General features: G+C 34.1%; 1 protein-coding gene across 6 annotated transcripts in view; it reads right to left on the bottom strand.

Moving 5' to 3' along the window:
* Positions 1-21130, bottom strand: part of ZCCHC7 (zinc finger CCHC-type containing 7) — a 208171-nt gene that overhangs the window by 34356 nt on the left and 152685 nt on the right. For all 6 annotated transcript variants that reach the window (XR_010382720.1, XR_838367.3, XM_010995563.3 and 3 more), the window contains exons 3-5: positions 18587-18630; positions 17262-17387; positions 16152-16322 (exon numbers count right to left, since the gene is read on the bottom strand). Coding sequence is in view for 4 of the 6 variants with exons in the window: in XM_010995563.3 (XP_010993865.1) it covers positions 16152-16322; positions 17262-17387; positions 18587-18630 (341 nt within the window). In the remaining 2 variants the exon portion in view is untranslated. The remainder of the gene's footprint in view (positions 1-16151; positions 16323-17261; positions 17388-18586; positions 18631-21130) is intronic.

Raw genomic sequence — 21130 nt, 5'->3', positions numbered from 1 at the left:
GGAAATCTACTACACAAAAGTCAACTCTTGGATGTGGCCAAATCTAAAAGAAAGCAAAAGCAGTTTAAGAGAATTGTTGCAAAAGACAGGAGAAAAAAATCCAAAAGGACAAATCAAAAATGTAGATTTTGTTAGGATTTAGCTGCTTATGGCCACCTTTTTTGTAGGAAAAAAAAAAAAGAATTCAGAAACATCAATGAACAGCTACTGTGTGCAAGTACTTATTTTTATATTCAACTGAGGTCTCCTCACTAATGTTTTAGTTGTTTGAAAATACATAGAAAAGAATATTTGATCAGATAAACCTGATCTTGTATTTTACAGTTAAATTTTGGAATTAAAAAAAACTTAAAACACTTTGACCACGGATAAAAAACAAAAGGACTCCACATCATTCTCACAGTTTATATACCCTTCTTCAGTTTACTCAAGCTTACTTGATTCCTTTTCCAACAATGTTTAAAGAACTGTAAACAAAAATGTATTTGGTATGTGTACCAATAATAACTCCAGCTTCCTTACTAGCCTTTCCCTCTTCCCTTACTTTCTTAACAATAACTAGAGACCCATCACCTGAAGGTTGGGAAAGTGGGTATCAGGAAGGAGAAACTTTGAAGGGATAGATCCCTATAATTGTGGTAACCTATCTAGCCACTTTAGTAGTGAGTACATAATCCATGTACATAAGTCAAGAGAAAGGTCTTATTTCCTGCTCTCCAGCATCTTAACACCCCCTTTCTAAAACTTTCAGCACATTCAGATCTCCCACTTTTAAACAAACAAAAATATCTTCTGAACAACAATTAAAACTCTAGTCTCTTCAGCAAGTGAGATTGGGAAAACTGGACAGCTGTATGTAAATCAATGAAGTTAGAACACTCCCTCACACCATACCCAAAAGTAAACTCAAAATGGCTTAGAGACTTAAACGTAAGACAAGGTACTATAGACCTCTTAGAAGAAAACATAGGCAAAACATTTTCTGACATAAATCTTAGCAATCTTCTCCTAGGGCAGTCTACCCAGGCAATAGAAAGAAAAGCAAAAATTAACAAATGGCACTTAATTAAACTTAGAAGCTTTTGCACAGCAAACAAAACCATAAGTAAAACAAAAAGACAACCTATGGAATGGGAGAAAATATTTGCAAACAAAGTGACTGACAAGTACTTAATTTCCAGAATATGTAAATAGTTCACACAACTTAATGAAAAAAAAAAAAAAAAACAACAACCCAAGCCAAAAATGGGCAGAAGATCTAAACAATCAGTTCTCCAATGGAGACATACAAATGGCCAATGGGCACATGAAAAATGCTCAATACCACTAATTATCAGAGAAATGCAAATCACAACTATAATGAGGCAACACCTCACACCAATCAGAATGGCCATCACTCAAAAGTCCACAACTGATAAATGCTAGAAAGGGTGTGGAGAAAAGGGAACCCTCCTACACTGTTGATGGGAATGTCATTTGGTGCAGCTATTTTGGAAAATAGAATGGAGATTCCTCAGAAAACTAAAAACAGACTTACCATATGATCCAGCAATCTCATCCCTGGGCATATATCCAGGTGGAACTCTAATTTGAAAAGATGCATGCACCCAATGTTTATAGAAGCACTATTTACAATAGCCAAGACATGGAAACAACCTAAAAGTCCATCAGCAGATGACTGGATAATGAGGTTGTGGTATGTTTATACAATAGAATACTACTCAGCCATAAAAAAAGAATAAAATAATGCCATTTGCAGCAACATGGATGGACCTGGAGATTGTCATTCTAAGTGAAGTTAAGCCAGAAAGAGAAAGAAAAATACCATATATCATTTATATGTGGACTCTAAAAAAAAAAAAGAAAAGACACAAATGAACTTATTTATAAAACAGAAATAGACTCATAGACATAGAAAACAAACTTATGGTTACTAGGGAGGAAAGGGGGGGGAAGATAAATTGGGAATTTGAGATTTGCAGATACTAACTATTATACATAAAATAGATAAACAAGTTTCTACTGTATAGCCCAGGGAACTATACTCAGTATCTTGTAGTAACCTATAATGAAAAAGAATATGAAAATGAATATATGTAATGTATATGTATGACTGAAACATTATGCTGTACACCAGAAATTGATACAACATTGTAAACTGACTATACTTCAATTAAAAAAATAAATAAAAACTCTATGTTGATGACACCCTTAATTATAACTGCTAGGAACTGATTTTGAAACCCCTTTGGAATTGTGCTGATGTTCTGAGTAACTGTAAGCTAGTTCTCAAAGGTTCTATACCACCCTGTTTTCTTAAGCTCACCAGCAGGTACCAGAAGTTTTAAACTAGATTAACAAGAGATAAACTAAAGGTAAAATAATTTTAACAGGAAAATTTAGAATTTTCTTTATAAACCAATTATACAAAGTCCATCATAAACAACAGATATGAAGTGAAACAAACTGTTTAAAACCACTGAAAGTAATCCTAATTCATCTTAACCAATCATATGACACTTCTTTTATTTATAATCATGCTGTCATTCAGTTCTAGTTCTCTGATTCTCATGGAATTTTCTTTTCATCTTCTCCCAAGAATTTTATAGCATCCAGGATATGTCATGTATACAAGTAATCACCTTTAGGTCCAAAATTTGTGCTATTGGAGACTGTATTACTTTCAGCCCTAGAAGCTTTTTTTAAAAAAATAATATTAAGTATCATAAAAGTAATGCATATTTACTGCATAAAGAGAAAATACAGATACACAAAAAATAAAAGTCACTTATATCTCAGTTAGCATCTACTATAACTACTGCAAACATTTCAGAATATTTCACTCTGAAGTTTTCTTCTATATACAAGCAATAAACAATTGAAAACCAAAATTAAAAAAAAATATCATTTACTCTAGTTCCAAGACAAATGAAATACTTAGGTATAAACCTAAATATGAGGGGCTTTGTGTACACTGAAAACTACAAAATTCTGATAAGAGAAACTACAGAAGATCTAAATAAATGGAGAGATATATTATGTTCATGGATTGGAAGACTCAAAATAGTGGAGTCAGTTGTCCCCACAGTGATCTACAGACTAAACAAAGTATCAAAGTCCCACCAAGATTTTTTGTACATATAGACAACTCATTCTAAAACTTAAATGAAAGGGAAAAGAACTACAAAAGCTACAGTAATTTTATAAAAGAAGAACAATACTTAAGGAATCATATTACCTGATTTTAACATTTACTATAAAGCTACAGTAATCAAGACAGTGTGGTATTGGTGATGGGACAGATATCTAAATCAGTACAACAGAATATAGAGTCCAAAGATCAATCTACACAAATGTGGCCATTTGATCTTTGACAAAGATGCAAAAGCAGTTCAATGGAGAAAGGTTAGTCTTTTCCACAAATAAATTCATATGAAAAAGAAATTAACCTTGATCTAAACCTTACATCTCATGCAAACTGAACACAAAATGGATCATAGATCTGCATATAAAACATGAAACTATTAAACTCTTGGAAGAATTATCATAGGAGAAAATCTTTGTTAACTGCAGTTGGGTAAAAGCACTTGGAAATGGCACCAAAAGCATGATCCATAAAAGAGAAAACTGATAAACTGGATTTCACCAAATTTAAAAGCTTCTGCTCTGCCAAAGAACTGTCAAGAGAATAAAAAGACAAGCATAGACTGGGAAAAAAATCTTGGAAATCACATATCCAATGAACTTTTTTCTATGCAAGTCAACATGTACATGTAAACACGTATATTTATACAGAAAAAGGATTATACTTCATATACTGCTTCATAACTTATGCATTTCATTTAATGTACTAGTAACTTCTTTATATTTCAATATTCATTTCTATGTCATTTATTTAAAATGGCTGAAGAGTATTCCATTATATGGGACATTTTGGAAGTTACTTAAGTCAGCCCCAGTGTTAAATATTGAGTTGCTTCTAAGTTTCATTATTATAAATAACTCTGAGGTGAACATTCTTATAGTTAGATCTTTGCAAATATCAATCACTTAACTCCAGAAAGGTTATCTAAATGTACTTTCCCAGCACAACCTAACACTGAGTATCATTATTATTGAAAGGGTTTTTCTTTCTAATTTGTAAGAGGTTTTTTTTTTTCACACATTACAGGTAATTATCCTACCATATATTTTATAAAAATCTTTTTCAAGTTGTGGCTTGTCATTTAATTTTATTAACAGTTTTTGGATAAACAGACTTTTTAAAATCTTTTTTTAAGTTTCATCTATTCTCTATTTTCTTTTATGGCTTCTGACACTGATGTTTTTGTTTTCTAATAAGAGTGTTTAATGTATTTATTTATTGTGATAATTGATATATTTGGTTCTATTTTTGTTCTCATATTTTTTGTTTTTTATAGATTCTTTTTGTTTACATTTTCCCTATCATTTATTATATTGTTTAAGTTTCCTTTGTCTTATTTTAAATTAGTAACCTAAAAGTTATATGGCTTATTTTTTTCTTCTTGTAGTTAAAGCAAACTTTTACTTTATTGGAACTATCTATGATCCATATTATTTAAAATTTAAAAATCGACTTTAAATTAAAAAAAATTAAAAAATCTATTTTAAATTTTTTAAAAAATTAAAAAATCTATTTTAAATTTTTAAAAGTTTTTCCTAAAATTAGTATTAGTTTTAAAACCAGATTGGTAGGAAGTATTCAGACATGCATTCTATGCTTTCCTGATTTCACTGTTCATTGTTGCTAATTTTATTCTGACTTTTCCAATAAATTTGCAAATGAATAACAGGTTGGCTATGTCATCTGTTTTTCTCAGAATGTTCTAGCCTCTAAACATTTCTCCACTGCCTTCTGGCATTTAGTAGAGGAGGAGTTTGATGCAAACTTGGTGTGTGTGTGTGTGTGTGTGTGTGTGTGTGTGTGTGTGTGTGTGTGTGTGTGTGTGTGTGTGTGTGTGTGTGTGTGTGTGTGTGTGTGTGTGTGTGTGTGTGTTTCACGTATGTAATGTGTTTTTTCTGTCTGCTTGCATGATTTTTGTTTGTTTTTTCACTAGGATATATCTAGATGTGGGTCTTTTTTCTCCCTTATGGTTGGTGTGTGCTCTTTTAATCAGAATTTCTTTTGATCATTTTGCTTTGGATTGCTTCTCATCTATCTTCTCTATTCACACTGTGAAGAGTAACTTAGGATTTTCTCAGTTGCCTCCTGTTTCCTGTAGTGAGTTTATTTCATTTGAGTTACCTCTGATTCCATTTTTAATCTACTAATTCTTCATGTATGCCTGTAACTATTTTCTATTGTTTCATCCTAAAAAAAGAAAAGAGGCTTATGTGAATCTCGCCAATACTGGGAACTGGGGTGTTATCTGCCATGGACTGCATAGGTCCCTGATCAACTTACACATGGAAAAGTTTAGATCTGATCAAGTTTTAGTTTTCTCAATCAGATGCCTGGTTTATCTGTGAAGAACAGGGAAGGAGTTATAATTACAGAGATCTGCAAAGTAGGGATGTTTTAGCACACTGAAAATTGTTATCTACTCCATTAGAGACCATTCCTATTGTCCCAGGTTCTTAGAAACATATCAAGGTAAAGTTTCTGTATAAGCATCGCTAGACCAGGTAAGTTAAAGGGTGGGTAGTAGCGGTGATGAGGTGGGTAAGAGAGGGTTTAATATTGAGACAGTACTGTTTATTTCAGTATTTATTCCTATCTAAAAGATCATTGGCTAAGGGAAAAATAATGAAAGTTTAGAATAACTTTTGATGAGGCAATTAATTTAAAAATTGAGGCATGTCTTCCTGTATATCTGAAACTCCCCTACTACAATGATTAGTATTCTTAGGGTATATACTTTTCCTTTAGAATCTACAATTACAGAGAGCATTAGTCTAATATTATATAACTGAAAGTTCAATTAGCTCATAATATTTTTATATAATTTACTTGAGTTTCTTGAACTTCTTAAATAGCTTATTGTTTCTATTTTTTTAATCAAGGAAATAATCATTAGATTGTCTGTACAACATTCCAAGATCATACATGTTATTACACTGAAATCCTGTAGAAATCGTTATCTCTTTCTCTCTTTTTTGAACAAATGAAACAGTACATAAAGAGATGAATAAAAACATGTCTCCTAGCCCTCTCCCAATCCACTGTCTGTCTGCTGAGGAAATCCGATGTTAGCAACCTAGCATGTATTTTCTACCCCATTTATCTTTGTTCTTAAATATATAAACACAAGCATATATACAGATTATACCAAGTTCATTTTGTTTTTATACTGAAATAGAATCATTCTACAGACACTTGCAATTTTCAAGACAAAATGTGTATACCTTTTAAATGGAATACCTAATTAATTTAGTTTACCATGAAAGAAAACAGTGCTTTTTTGGTTTTGATTTGAATTAAATTTGACATGTTAAAATTTGTAAATTTAAGGTGTACAGCGTGTTACTTTGCTACATTTATATACTGTAATATGACTGTCAGTGAAGCAATATTTATCATATTATATCATTATAGTATAGTATTATAGACAATATTCATTATATTGTGCTTATTTACTACTTGTTATAAGTTTGTACCCCTAAACATCATCAATCTTATCCTCCCATCCCCACCCTTGGTAACTACCAAAAATTTTACTTTTTTTTTTTTTTTACAGGTTTAACTTTTTTTTTTTTTTAAGATTCCACATTTAAATGATATCATACAGTAGTTGTCTTTGACCTATATTGCTTTGCATACTATGTGCTCAAAAGTACATCCCTGTTGTCACAAATAGGGTATCTTTCTTTTTCATGGCTGAATAATATCCCATTGGGTATATACATCACTCTTTTTTATCCATTTATTCACTGATGAGCATTTAGGGTCTGAGTGATATTTTGGTTACTGAGATTAATTCTGCAATAAGCATGGGTGTGCATATATCTTGTTGAAGCCCTTTTTTCATTTCTTTTGGGTATATATCCAGAAGTGGAATTGCTAGATCATATGGTAGATCTATTTTTAATTTCTGGAGGAACCTCTGTATTGTGTTCCATAGTGGTTGGACAAATTCCCACCAACAGAATCCTTAGGGTTCCCTTTTCACTGCACCCTTACCAGCATCTGTCTTCTTGAAAGCCATTCTAACAAGTGAGAGGTGAAATTTTAAAATACTAGCAAACCAGAGTCAAGAACACATTAAAAAGATCATAATACTACAACCAAGGGGGATTTATTCCCGGATGCAAGAATGTTTCAACATATGCAAATCAATAAGTGTAATTCACTACATACCTCAACAAAATAAAGATTACACATTATATGTATATATACCCACTGCTCACACTATAATCAATGGAGAAAAATTGAAAGGATTTCTGGTGAGATCAGTTACAAGACAAATTTGTCTTACTCCTTTTCAGTGTAGTAGTAGTTTTCCTTGGTATCTGTGGGCAACTGGTTCTAGGAGCCCCCATAGATACTAAAATCTTTGGATGCTCAAGTCCCTCATATAAAATGCTTAGTACAATGAATACAGTTGGCCCTTTGTATCCATGGATGTGAAATCCGTGGATACAGAGGGCCAAATGTACTGGAAGAACCAGCTAGTGTAATTAGGCAAGATGAAGAAATAAAAGGCATCCAAACTGGGAAGGAAGGCGTATAACTGTTACTATTTGCTGATGATATGATCTTATATAAAGAAAAATCCCAAAGAGCCTATTAAAAACTCTTGAAACTAATAGATGATTTCAGTAAAGTGGCAGGGTACAAAGTCAACTTACAGAAATCAGTGGCATTCCTTCACATTAATGATGAAGTATCAAAGAAAAGAAATAAAACTATCCCATTTACAATAGCATCAAAAACAATAAAATACTTAGGGAATAAATTTGGCCAAGGCAGTAAAAGATCTGTACAATGAAAACTACAAGACTATGCTGAAAGAAACAAAAAGACACAAACAAATGAAAAGACATCCATGTTCATGGATCATAAGTGTGCTCTTTTCAAAGATGAGTAAACTGGCAAAGACAGATGTCCATAATTCAGTCTTTGAATACTTTTAGAGGCTGAAAATCTTTTCCAGTTGTTGTATTTTCCTTCACTATGTACACTTTGAGGTGAAGCCAATCACTTTGATCAGAAGCCAACCAGAAAACTGTATGGGATTTACAAAGCTCAGAGGAGTTTACCTTAGTCTGTAATGCTTTGTAAATAAAACTTTTAGCCTTCCAGGTGTTACCGAGGATCTGACTTCCTTGATTTCACTCTCCAAATTCATAGCTTAGATAACTATATCCCAGAAACTGTCCTTACTATTGGATTCAATAGTTAAATTTAAGCCCAAGGTGAGGGATATTATGATGGAACGAATTTGAAATTTAATAAAATTCCCAGTGGCCTGATGCTCTATTTATCAAACACTCAAATCTTCCCAATGTGACTGCACTGAAGATTAAGTTCATTTCTAAGCCCCATAAAATTCTCGTAAAACTAAAGTTTATTTATCCTTTTTTTTTGTGTGTGGGAGGAGGTAATTAAGTGTACATATTTATTTATTCTGAGAGGAGGTACTGGGGATTGAACCCAGGACCTCATGCATGCTAAGCGTGCCCTCTACCACTTGAGCTATACCCTCCCCCCAAATCCTTTCATTCTAAGAGCTGTTAGTTTTATAGACTATAAGGAGACAATCTTTCCCCTCTTTGGTAGAAGTTAGGCATCTGGAGAAAGGGAACCATTTCTATCCTCTACAAAATTATTCTGAAAGCTTCTATAAAAGTAAATGTGCTTTTAATCTGCTAGGTCCACTGAAAGTGACTAATACTCAGCCACAAGGCATGTGCTGTAGGGAGAGTTGGGGAGGCTGGGGGAATTTGTCAGGTTAGTCAGAGATGACTAGAAAGGATACCATTCAGTAGAATTTCAAAATAAGAACTGGTTTCTCCTTCAGATTTTACATACTGTGCTGTTACATACCTTCAATTAATTACAGTTAAAAATGCAGAACTTTTTCACTGCTAAGGTTATTTCCATAAGGTTAAATATATTTTAACCATGAAAGGTTTTCACATATTCATTTATTAGGTGGTTTGGGAATAGTTCCAATGAATTATTAATTACTAATTCTGGGATTTACTCCCTGAACAATGAACACATATGAATTTTCACTAACATTACCATGAGTTTTGCATACGCCCATCAAGAAGATAAGCGACTGCTAAGCACAGAAATCTACTTGACTTCCTTGGAGGGGTATTCTGGTTTCCCAGGTAAATAAGCATTTTATAAGCCTACTCAACAATTAGTTTTTGTTAAACAAATCAATCAATCAATCCCAGCCATGACCCCTTCCTCCAACATTATGTTTAAATATTAAAATGTTGTGAAAAGTGAGAGAAAGTACATCTAACCTAAGTTTCATTTTCTTTATTCTCAAAAGTTGATTCAATGTTCAGGTGTCAGCAGGACTACATATTTAACTGAATGTACATATCAATCTACTACAATGCTATACTTCTGATATTTTAGTTTTTTCAGAGATAATCTTTTTTTTCAAAATTATTCTCTTCCTTCCTCAGCATTATTCTTGTATATATCCAAATTATTTTGTGGTACCTTGAAAAGGGTACACTTACTACACTTATTTTTTACTCATCTACTCTTATTTAGGAATTTTCATTTTCTTAAGTAGATCTAATGTAAGTCAGTGGTTTGTCCTAACTTCAGTTAAGTTCAGCAGGAAAATTAGTTTGTGTATGATTATTTGAATAATAAAAGGTTACGGAATCTTAGTTTTATTTTTTCTTTTGTTGAATTCGTCCTTTTAAGCCACTGAAGAAGATATAGTATATTCTATCACAAAATGATAGATGAGATTTTTCCATATGAAAGCTGAAGGTGTCAACCAAAACCAAAAATACAGGACTGCATCAGTACCTGCAGTATTGGTTTAAAAAAGGAGATATTGAAGAAAATCATTTTAGAGCAATGCAGATTTTTTTTTAAACTAGAACTGATTACTAAAGATACTAAGAGGGAAACAAGGATTTCCTTTGTCTTAGAAATTTCATTTTATTTTATGGATACTATAGGTATTATGGCTTTTAGAAAACCTGTTGAAATTTGATTTGAAATATTACTGGGAGATGTTTATCTCTTAATGTGTCAAGCTGAGAATGTCCCAGACTATACATCGATGTGTAGTACCGGACAACTTTCAGAAGCGTTTGACTAGAGCATGGGTAGGTAAGTGGGGTCTGTGGTCCCTAACTCATTCATTTGCTTATTCAGTAATACCACTGAGTTCCTATTTGGGCAAGGCACTGTTCTAGAAGCTAGAGATACAGCGGTGAATGTGTCTGAAAACAGACATGAAGCTTATATTCTAATTGGAGGAAACAGAAAAATACACAGAATGTAAAAGTGTTATGGAGAAAAACAAAGCAGGGAAGAAGGGCAGGGAATGCTGGAGACGAGGAAATTTGTTATTTTAATCAGGGTTGTCAGGGAAGGGCTCTCTAAGAAGGGGACATCTGAACAGAGATATGAAAGAGATGAGGAAGCGAGTCACTGTGGTTAGCTGGGGGCAGAGTTTGCCCAGCATGGGAACAGTAGGTAGAAGCAAGAATGTGCCTGGTGTCTGGTCTTTCAAGAAGCAGCAAGGAAACCAAGAAAGCAACAGGGATGACCATACAGAAGATATGGTCAAGAAGTGAGATCACATGTGGCCCTGCTGGTGATTGTAAGGACTTTAGTTCTTACTCTGAGAAAGCTGCAAAGTCATATTTGAGGATTTTGGATATAGAACTGATATAATCTGGGTTATGTTTTAAAAGGACTACTCTACTACTACTACTGAAAACAGACTACAAAGGGGCCAGGTAGCAGGCAACGGTTTAGGAAGCTATTAGAATAATCCAGGCAGTAGATGCTCATGGTTTATGCCAGGGTGATAGTGGTAGAAATGATGAGAAGTGGGCAGATATTGGATTATGATGTGAATCATTCTTTCCAGGGTTAAAACAACATATTAAATTATGATACAACAGAAGAGTGACTTTCTATGAATGGAAAAGATACAGAGTCAGAAAAGGAGAAATGGTCCAGGGATGGCTAGAGATTTGCTTCCTTATTTTGCCCTATCTTTGAACATAAGGGCAGGTAGGCAAGCAAAGAAGTGCTCAGAAAATACTAACCCTTGTATATGTCTCAAGTCCATATGATTACAGGAAAACTCATTATTCTGGATCAAGAGTTTCTATGGCATTACTTTGCAGCTCGTATTTCCAGAGACAGATGACATGTTATTATAGGCACAATTACTTGGCTCCCTCCTAAGGTCTATGTCATTTTCTGCACTTTCCAGGTACCTATTATTTGCAAGTCATCAACCAAGTTTAGTTTTCTGATACTCTCTTATTTAATTCTCATCACCCTTGATGCACCTCCATTACATCACTTTTTTACATTGTTCTTTTAAGCATCTGACTTTCTTATAATACTCTGAGCTCCTGAAAAGGAAGGACCAGTTCTTATTCATTTTTATTTCTTTAGTACTTGGAATACTATCTGGCATTTAGTAGGCTACCAATAAATTTTTGATATACAAATGCAGAAAGTTTATTTGGATGGTGGAACAGTGGAGATGTTTTTGAACAAAGTAGAACTAATAACTATTACACAAAACAAAATATTTGAATTAAGGGAGTCTTTAATTCAAATCTTGGCTTAGTTTTTCAGCTTAATAACTGTGTTCCAGAAAATCTTACTTCTGGCCAATAGTATCTAAATAAGACTGTGGAAAGCATATAAAGTGGAAGGTAGATGAATACTATTCTGTGCTCCTTAGATTAGACTAAAGATAAAATAAATGCCTTTCTTAAATAGCTACCTGGACAAAAACAATCTTCAAGCAAGTGTTCACAAGTGTTCATTCTATAGATAACAAGCATGAAATAACTAGAAGACACTTGTACTAAGTACTTTACATTTCCTGCTGGAAATCCCCATGATTAAACTAAACTTAAAAAATACTCACCAAAATTAAACTAAAAAATACTAGTTCTACAAAGACAACTACTATGTTAATAAAATATTCAATTTGAAAAAAACACTAGTTTTCAGTTTTATGTACATATTCACTGAGGAGCCATTCACTGAGCACTAATATCTATACACAGTTTATATTGAGTTCTCATTTTTAAAATAAACTTTTGAATTGCTAAAAATATTTTAGTATACAGTGATATTTAAGAGATAATTTTATAGCATCAAATATTTAAAAGAATCAAGTAAAACATGTCCTATGAATTATTTTCTCCCATTAAATTAAAAGATTCTGATTTATAGTAGTGATTCAAGTGCTGAACACCCCATAAATGGATGGCATTTTATTCTTACACATGATGATTAAAGGAGTTATTTACTATGAACTGGGGTAGAAGACTGAGCAGGGAAATTTGAGAAAAAACTGCTGAAGAAAGGAAGAAAATTTAGGAGATCTGGGTTTCAATTATATCTGACGTTGATTAACTCAGTCATTATGCTTTAATGAAAATGGGCAACAATAACAACAATTAATAGAGACTGCCAAGGCGGGGATTGTCTCTTGTAAGAAGCACAGTTCTGAGGCATCACAGATTTGGTTCTGTGGTGAAAATCAGCATTCTATGCTGCTTTACTAATCCTCAGAGATTCTTTGAAGAGCTGAAAACTTAAACTATCATTTGTTTTTATTTGGAAAATATTTCCTTCATCTATTTTAGAATGCATTGATATTTTAAATATCATAAGCTCATTATCAAAGTTGTTTATTAGATCCATAAAATCTGCAGGTTTAAGATGGAAACTTGAGGGGATCCTCCGAGTAGGAGTTAACCGGACAATCTCTAGACTTCCATTCATGAAATATAGCATCATTTTAACTTTGAAACCCTGAACAAAGTCTAGCCTTAAAATGTCTCAGTTTTCTCTTTTGTAAAATGGGAGTAATAAATAGTATCTATTTCATATGGTGGTTGTGAGGATTACATAAATGACTCTGATGCAATCACAAATATCTATCGCGCACCTACTATGCACTGAGGATACGACAGTGAACAAAGCACTCTCCATTCCCCTTGAAGGTAGTGAACTTAGCACAGTACTTAACACACTGTAAGTACTCAGCCAATGATAGCTATTATTATCTTGGAAATGTCAGATGTATCTCACAGAATAGGACTGTGTGCAAGATAAATGTGTACAGACAATTTAAAAATCTGTTTGTTTAAAAATTGTTGGCAAGAGGAGAGAACCTATGGAAGATTCAGAATTAAGATTCTTTCCACATTCAGATTCTCTTCCTTTGGAGGGTACCAATGATGCAGGTTGACTTTAGTAGGCCTTGAGCCATCTTTCTATCCTTTAGTCTGGAATTTCATCCCAATACTTTCACACAGAAGTTAACAAAGGAAGAACTTTCCAAGCAGAGGTCAGGAAAGAGTCATTACAGCAAGCATATAAATATGACTCATGAGTTTTCATTACTAATTCTCTTTGCACATTTAACTGGTACTCTGGCATTAGAGATCCTGGTGAGGCTATAGGGGATGTATAAAGTAAAAATTGAAGTTTTTAAAATTTCTTAAATTTATTAGAGGTTAGAGCATCTATAGCTACCAAAGGCTACATAAATCCTCTGTGAATGAGCAGGAAGTCCAGCAGGTGGAAAGATGAAAATGACAAAGAAGGGTGGAGAGCAGTATTGTCAGAGGGATGGAGCCTTGAATACACCAAAGATTTCTACACCAAGAGGGAGGAGTAATGATTTAGAAGCAGCTATAGCAAGTGAGAAAGAGGTTGATCCTAATCAACCTAATTCAGAGGTATGTGGGTCAAGAAAGAACAAGCAGCAAGCATTTGAGAGGGTTGCAGGGAAAACAGTATTTTCTGTGAAGAGCCCAGTTTCAAGACAGATTTAAAGCATGTGTGGGACTAGCTTATTCAGCTATTCATTCCAGCAACCTGGGGCCAGAATGAAACTGCTTCCAAGTAAATCCTCATGAAGAGCTTCTGGGATGGTAGAAGGACTGTAAGTTTCTTCAGGAGTCACTGGGGCTCAGGTTTGATTGGCCTCCAAGGGAATCCTATACCACATGGTCAGGCTGGCAAAAGGTCAATTAGTGTCAGAACCTTCACCATGTAATTAAAAAACAAAACAAAACAAAACAAAACAAAACAACAATGGTAGATCTCTGCAGATTTAGGGGAAAAGGTGCTGCCTTCTTTGAAGTCGGCCACAGCCTAACCCTATCTTAAAAACTTATATTCACTGGGGTTATTAATCCTCAAGGCCATTTTAGATAAAGAATTTAACATACATTAAAGGCCAAAATTAAGAAGTTAAGCAGAATTAGCTATAGATTTAATTCACAGCTGATAATAGAACCTTTAATAAACCATTCTTAACTGTTCTGTACTACAGTTTTTTATTTAAAGAAAACTGCTTATAATGTCTGAGCCTCTTCTGTTATCACAGGAAAATAAGACCATATCTGTAAGAGCTCTTTGAGAGGAGTAAAAAAAAAAATGCTTTTAAACTTTAACTGCAAAGCTGGAAAACCTTGCTAAAAAATTAAAATTGACAAGTTAATGCAGAGAATCATAGAATAAAACTAAGACAACTTAGGATTTACTATTTTTAAGACTTAGTAAATATTGAAAAATAGGTTTAAACTACTTTGGAATGAAATGACAACTTCTGTCTCAATATTTTGTCTTGAGACTCATATTCAACCTCACTAAGTGGCCTAAGAAATATAAATTATAACAATAAGATTTTTTTTCCTTATCTGATTGGCCAAACATTTTAAAGACAATTTAGTGTCCAGAGTACTCTTAAACATTGCTAGCAGGTGGATACACTGGTATAATCTTTTAGAAGAGCACTTTGACAATATTTATGCAGACATAAATGTATATACCCTTTAAGTACACAATTCCACTTAGAATTTGATTTACTGAAATAATCCTACATACAAGCAAATACGTAAAAAGATTTTTAAAGCAGCACTGTTTGCTTTAAGAAATGGGTAACAGTATAAATCTAAATGTATGGGTAGAGAAATGACTGAGGAAATTGGTATAAATGGAATAAAAGTTAGCCATGAGAAAGACAGAGCTTTATGAGGTGATATGGAGACCCATTCACAAAGAACTAGGTGGAAAAAAATTAAGTTGTAGGACAGTGACCCTATTTATATTTGTTTATAAAGACCCTTTTAAAATTACAATAAATAATTATTATGTTATTAACATAAGAAACACATATAACAAACATTCATATTCTAGTTTATTTTATTCTGAAATTCATACCAACAGAAAGCCATATTATTTTCTTAAGCAAAAGGCTATGGGTACACTTCAATATAAACAAAATTTTAAAAATATTTGTGCTTTGTATCATGTCTTTGGGAAGCACAAATTAAAGGGAAAAGATTCTTATTTTCTTTTTTTAGATATTTACTTCTGTAGCCCTTCTGGTCTTTGAAACTATGACTAAAACCCTATTGACAACATGATGCAAAACGGTGTCTAAAATAACAATGTGCTAAAAGTAACTGAAGTGTCTTCTAAACTACTTTTATCTTTTTAAATCTAAAGAAAGAACTAAGATATGCAGATTTAAAGTACTGGTGGCTTGTCTTTCTTGCATGAGACCATTACACCAGCAAGAGCCACCAGCAAGCAGCATCAAATCAGGCTTCATACAGGCCTTTGTATACAACTGTTAAGTGTTTATATCTATTTTTTCATCTAACTGTGAATGAATAGGTACACAAATTTTACATGTTACTTATTACATAACTCTTTATTTTCAACCTTTATTCAGCAAGCACATTAAGCAAAAGGGGTTAGAACGGATTAGTAATATTTGTTGATGCTGGTCCTGGTGCACCATTCAGTAGGATCCCTATCCCGGTATTTCAGAGCAGTGATTTACATGATCAGTGGCCAAAAGAACATGACAATCATAATATACAGTACAGAGTAAACATTCTTTTAAGTAGGCTGGTTGATGGTTACAAATTGGCACATTGCACCCAAAGCCTGACAAATTAGTTATAAGCAGGATACTCACATCAGCATAGTGGCCTATCATATCACATCGGTCACACCGTTTTCTCCAGGAAGGTCTTTCAAGACATCTGTGAGTGGAAGACATAGGCAAAGAACAGTCTAAGCAAAAGCGGGCCGGACAGGCATACTGCAGGTGTCCTCTCTCCGAGCAGAGGCAGCAGGGGCGGACTTTCTAGATGGCAGACAAACAGAAAACTTCTTTAGCAAAGTATTTTAGTCTCAAATAGAAGATTACTTTTTCTTCCTCAGTATAATTCAATGAAAAGTTATTTCAAATTTGGGAACCCAATGAAGGTCAAATCTTGAGCACAATTGTAAAATCAAACAAAATGTCTGAAATCAGACCTTTAACAAAAGCTATCTGTATCCTGTGGTTGACAAAAAGGTTTAGTCTGCATGTACTATCAGCTGGCAATTATTTCTTATGCCTTGTCTTGTAGAATATTGACAAGTGGATTGTGTCTGAGAGGGAAAGTAAGGTGATGAGGGTCTGGAAGCTAAGTCAAACAAGAAATAGAGAGAGTCTGCTTTGCCTGAAGGAGCAAAGACAAAGAGGAAGCAAGAGGGTCATCTCAAATATCCGAAAGACAATCATTTAGAAGAGGGAGTAGGTAAGGGAAGGAGTGTTTGTTAAGGGTTTAGTATGTGTCAGGGAATGTCTAAGAGTTCTGTGTTGTTCTAAAGGTTGATGTATCTGTTTAACACAATTTATATCAATAAACATTTATAAATTCTAAAATTCTAATTTTCTAAACATGAGAATTATCCCACAATGAAACAAATCATGTCACAAAGTAGAAGGTTTAGAAGTGAAGTGAGTCCCAGGAACCAATTTGATTCAATCTTCCCATTTTATAGATGAGAAAAGAGGAAGACTGAAGGTGAAATGATTTGCCTAAGGTTATATAACTACTAATGGAATGCTGAAATTGATTGTGAATATAAATTTATTGTTCTTTACTACTACTCTAGGCTGTGACCTACATGAACATTTAATGTGAAATTTAATGCATATATATAACATTTGAATTCTAAGGTTGTCAGGGTTCCAGCCCTAAGATTTTGATTTTAACAATGTGGAAAGAAACATTACATTACATATTTCACATACTTGTGGAAAGGGGCAGTTTTTTGATAAATGGCCACATTTGTCACAATTTCTACAGGTTACATTTTTGTTGGCTGAATAGTATCGGTGGGTCCATCTTCCAGATGATCTTTTATTACCTATCTGTGCCTAAGGAAAAAAAAGATCAAGAATTAAAATTATTTCACTCCATTCAAGAGAATTAACAGTCATAATCTGTTCAATTTGGAACCCAGCAACAAGGGAATTTTGTCTCTTAAAAGAAGTTAGAAAAATTTAAAGGGGGGGCCATGAAGATAACCCTGCTTTTTGTCTGCCCCTCCTCCCTATTCTTTTATCCTTCTTCATATGGTTCCATTTCTTTTATATCTTTCTCTACTTACAGTTCAGGTCTAGAAGGGGCACTGAAAGGCATCATTTAGACACTCTAGTGACATTCAGAGTCAAAGATACTGCTGACACATACCTGAATGAGAATCTTACTTAAATTTTTAGTTAGGAATTGGTGTTTTTTATGATTTTGTCTTTTACAAAGTTATAAAACTACATAGTTACCAACTGCATTCCTTCTTTTGAACAGCCCAGGGTTACCATTGACAAACTGGATTATAATTTCTAAGAGAGAATGAGACAATTTCCTTCCTCCAGAGTCCTTTTAAGATCTACTCTGCCTACAATGACCCAATTCTAGCTGTCCCATATTCTAGCCAAAATCCAGTATCTTGCAAGAGAATATTAGCAAAATACATCATATGAACTATTTAAAGAAAAATACCTAAATGCCAACTATACTTTATCTTGTTTGGTAGAATTCCATCTTTGAAAAAACTTTCATCTTTTACTTGTTATTTTGCTGAATTGGTCAAGTAGGCCTCAACAGGAGATAAAATCTAATTGTCTCTTAAAACTTTTCTTATACCAAGTTGTAAAATTATTCTTTTTTCTAGCCATCTGTCACAATTATGGCTAATAATTGAAAAAGACAAACACCTGCCACATCCTAAATATAGACTAACCATTTCCTTACACTGAAGAAGCACTTATTTCCGGTGTTGATCTTAAGTGGTACTAGGCAAAATGGGCTAAGAGGTCTCACCATAGCAGAGAAGAAACAAAAGGGAAAGGGGACTAAATCATTATGGCAATTAACTGACTGACAAAAATCAAGGCTGAACTATGCTTCTGAAAAATTCAATCACCCACAGACTTTTCAAACTTTTTCTAACAAGATACTCGAACTGCTGTTATTTTTAAAAAGCTTATTAAGTTAGCACAATGAAGGGAAAGGAAACTAAGAATCAAAGGAAATTATAAATTTATTCATAACTTCAAAAATATTTTGATTTTACCTCAACATCTTTGTCGCTGATGAACCAGTCTACTCCATCTTCTCCTATAAAACAAACAAAATGTTACTCAGTCTTGACACTTTTAAACCACTTACAGACTGACAACAAATTATTCAGTTTGTTAGTACTAAACTTGGGACTCCAAAGATGTAGTAAGAAATGTGAATACCTTAACATTTTATCTTGACTCCATAATTACTTGTGTGGCTCTGAACAAATAGTTAACCTCTCTTCATCTGTTTCCTCACATGTGAAATGGGAATAATAGTATTTTCCCTGTATACGTAAAAAGTACTGTGGGAACCAAATGAGATAAAGTGAAAATGTTTTAAAAACTATCAAACTATCAATTAAAAAACAGTAAAATAAATAATAAAAAGTAAATTAAAAAAAATCACTGAGGGACAAAACCCCGACAGCAGGTACACAAAGAAATCTTAGCTGAACTTCTCTTATCTGACTTAAAGCCAAGCTTTGTGGTTCAGCTGCCATAGCCCCTGATTATGGGCACCAGGACATCCCCCCAAAACTGTATGAACAAGCACATCAAAATCTTCTATTCTCTGCAGCCCTAAGTCTCCCTTTTTGTTAAACTGGTATACAAACCTTTACCTTTGGCTATTTACTGAGTTATCCATTACTGAGTGCTTCTACCCTATGACTCACTATCTGCAGTTAACTCACAGGCTCCCTATCATTCAGATCCAACCAGGTAGAAGAAAGGTTTTTCCTTCCAACATCAGTATTAACTGTGTCCACCAGTATCCCGCTATAGTCGACTTTCATTCTAACATTTAAAAAAATTGGACTCTGGATACTATCTCACGGTTAAAGCTAGAAATTTAGCACTGTATTTTACAACGTCAAAAATAGGGAAATAAAAGAGCAAAACAGGAGGCCAAATATCCAGAAACCACTGATTGATCTAAAAATACAACTGTAAAAGCCTAGGGTGGGTGGGGAGCCCCACATTTTTCTTTCTCAGCTTTTCTCTTCTCTTTGCACTGCCCCTTTACAAACCTGCAAATGACTGCTATTCCCTTGGTCCACCCATGGCCAAGGAGGAAGGGACATATGACCAATGCAGAAGCTAAGGTGTCAGCAAAGGACTGAAAGATTTTTTCCTCCCCCCAAAGCAAAGTTAAGATTTCCTCCTTCCTCCTATCTACTCCTCTTCTCTATCTCAAAAACACAAATTGCACCTGATTCTTCTTTGAAAGGCATTTTGAAGAGGCATGAAGTAATCTACATTTTCCCAGGCCTACCAGGAGTAAGTGTCTAGAGATATATTTTAAAATAAGACACTTTTACTAAGAAAACCAAGAGGCTGCTTTACAAAAAGACCAGTCCATAGGAGAGCAGAGATGCCGTGCTGATGATTATTTCCTTTGTAAAATTCGGAGGCTGCGTCCATATACTGAGAGTGGAGAATACATTAAACAGCAGCAGCTTCTATTCCTTCATCATCACCATCCACATTATTATTCTTTCAAAGGATTCATCTAAGGAGCATGCTTTGCTGTAACTTTCAAAGCTGCCTTTTGTACCTCAATGTCCTTCATCATTAAAACTCAAAATGACCACTTAAAATCACTTTAATTATAAAACTGACAATATTGTCCTTAAAAAAATGAAATCCAAAACCAAGGGAATGCAAAACAGCAACTATTACCACTCCCAATCTGCAGTAAACTTACACACGAGCAGAGAATAGTGAAAAAAGGGAAGGTTTAAGAGGGAGATAAACTCCATTTAGATTGTTTTAACATGCCTGCGGAATTCAACAACATTCTAGGTTATGTACTAACTCCTCCTCAACAAGCTACAGTGTACTCTTACTGTAGAATATCTGTCAACAAGTATACAAGACAGGTTTCAATTACAAGTGAAATCAGACTTCTCAGGGATAAATGAAGACATCGCTAGGAACATGTAAATCAACTTTTGGCCCTACTCATGGTTCAGTTTTGGTTCTACCCTGGTAATGACAGCTGACTCCTGACTCTTGCTCTTGTACCTCCCTGTTTGCTTAACTCCAAATCCCAACCTAATGGAAGCTTTGTCTAAGGGCAACTCATCAGAACTTCCACAGGCAGCCAATTCTCCACTTTGTTAAGTTCCTGGTCCTGAACTTGGTAGAAACTTGGGTTCCAGTCTTAACCCTATCTCTTATTTGCTGTGTGGCATCAGGCAGGTTATTTACCCTCTGGATCTGTTTAATAATGGATTGGATTAAATGGTATCCATGGTACCTTCTAATATTAAGTTTCTGTGATTCTTTTATCAAATTTTCACTCATTACTGGAGTCAAATACATGTTAGTTAGTCTACATTACCTAAATCCTCCAGGCCTTCACAACCAATACAGGGTGTCTTACTTTAACAACAACTTCCCACAGGGCCCAGGAGCACTCATCTTCCATGTGTGTGCCACCCAATGCCACAGACTGTAAAATGGGATTGCCCTAAAGATGCCTATCAACTCTTACTTGCTTTACAGCCTTGTCTTGCTAATAGCCAGAACTGTGATTCTTTTTAGCCTTT

This window comes from Camelus dromedarius, chromosome 10, assembly GCF_036321535.1.
Source record: "Camelus dromedarius isolate mCamDro1 chromosome 10, mCamDro1.pat, whole genome shotgun sequence".
NCBI classification, from domain to species: Eukaryota; Metazoa; Chordata; class Mammalia; order Artiodactyla; family Camelidae; genus Camelus; species Camelus dromedarius.
This window is presented reverse-complemented; position numbering and strand designations above follow the sequence as displayed.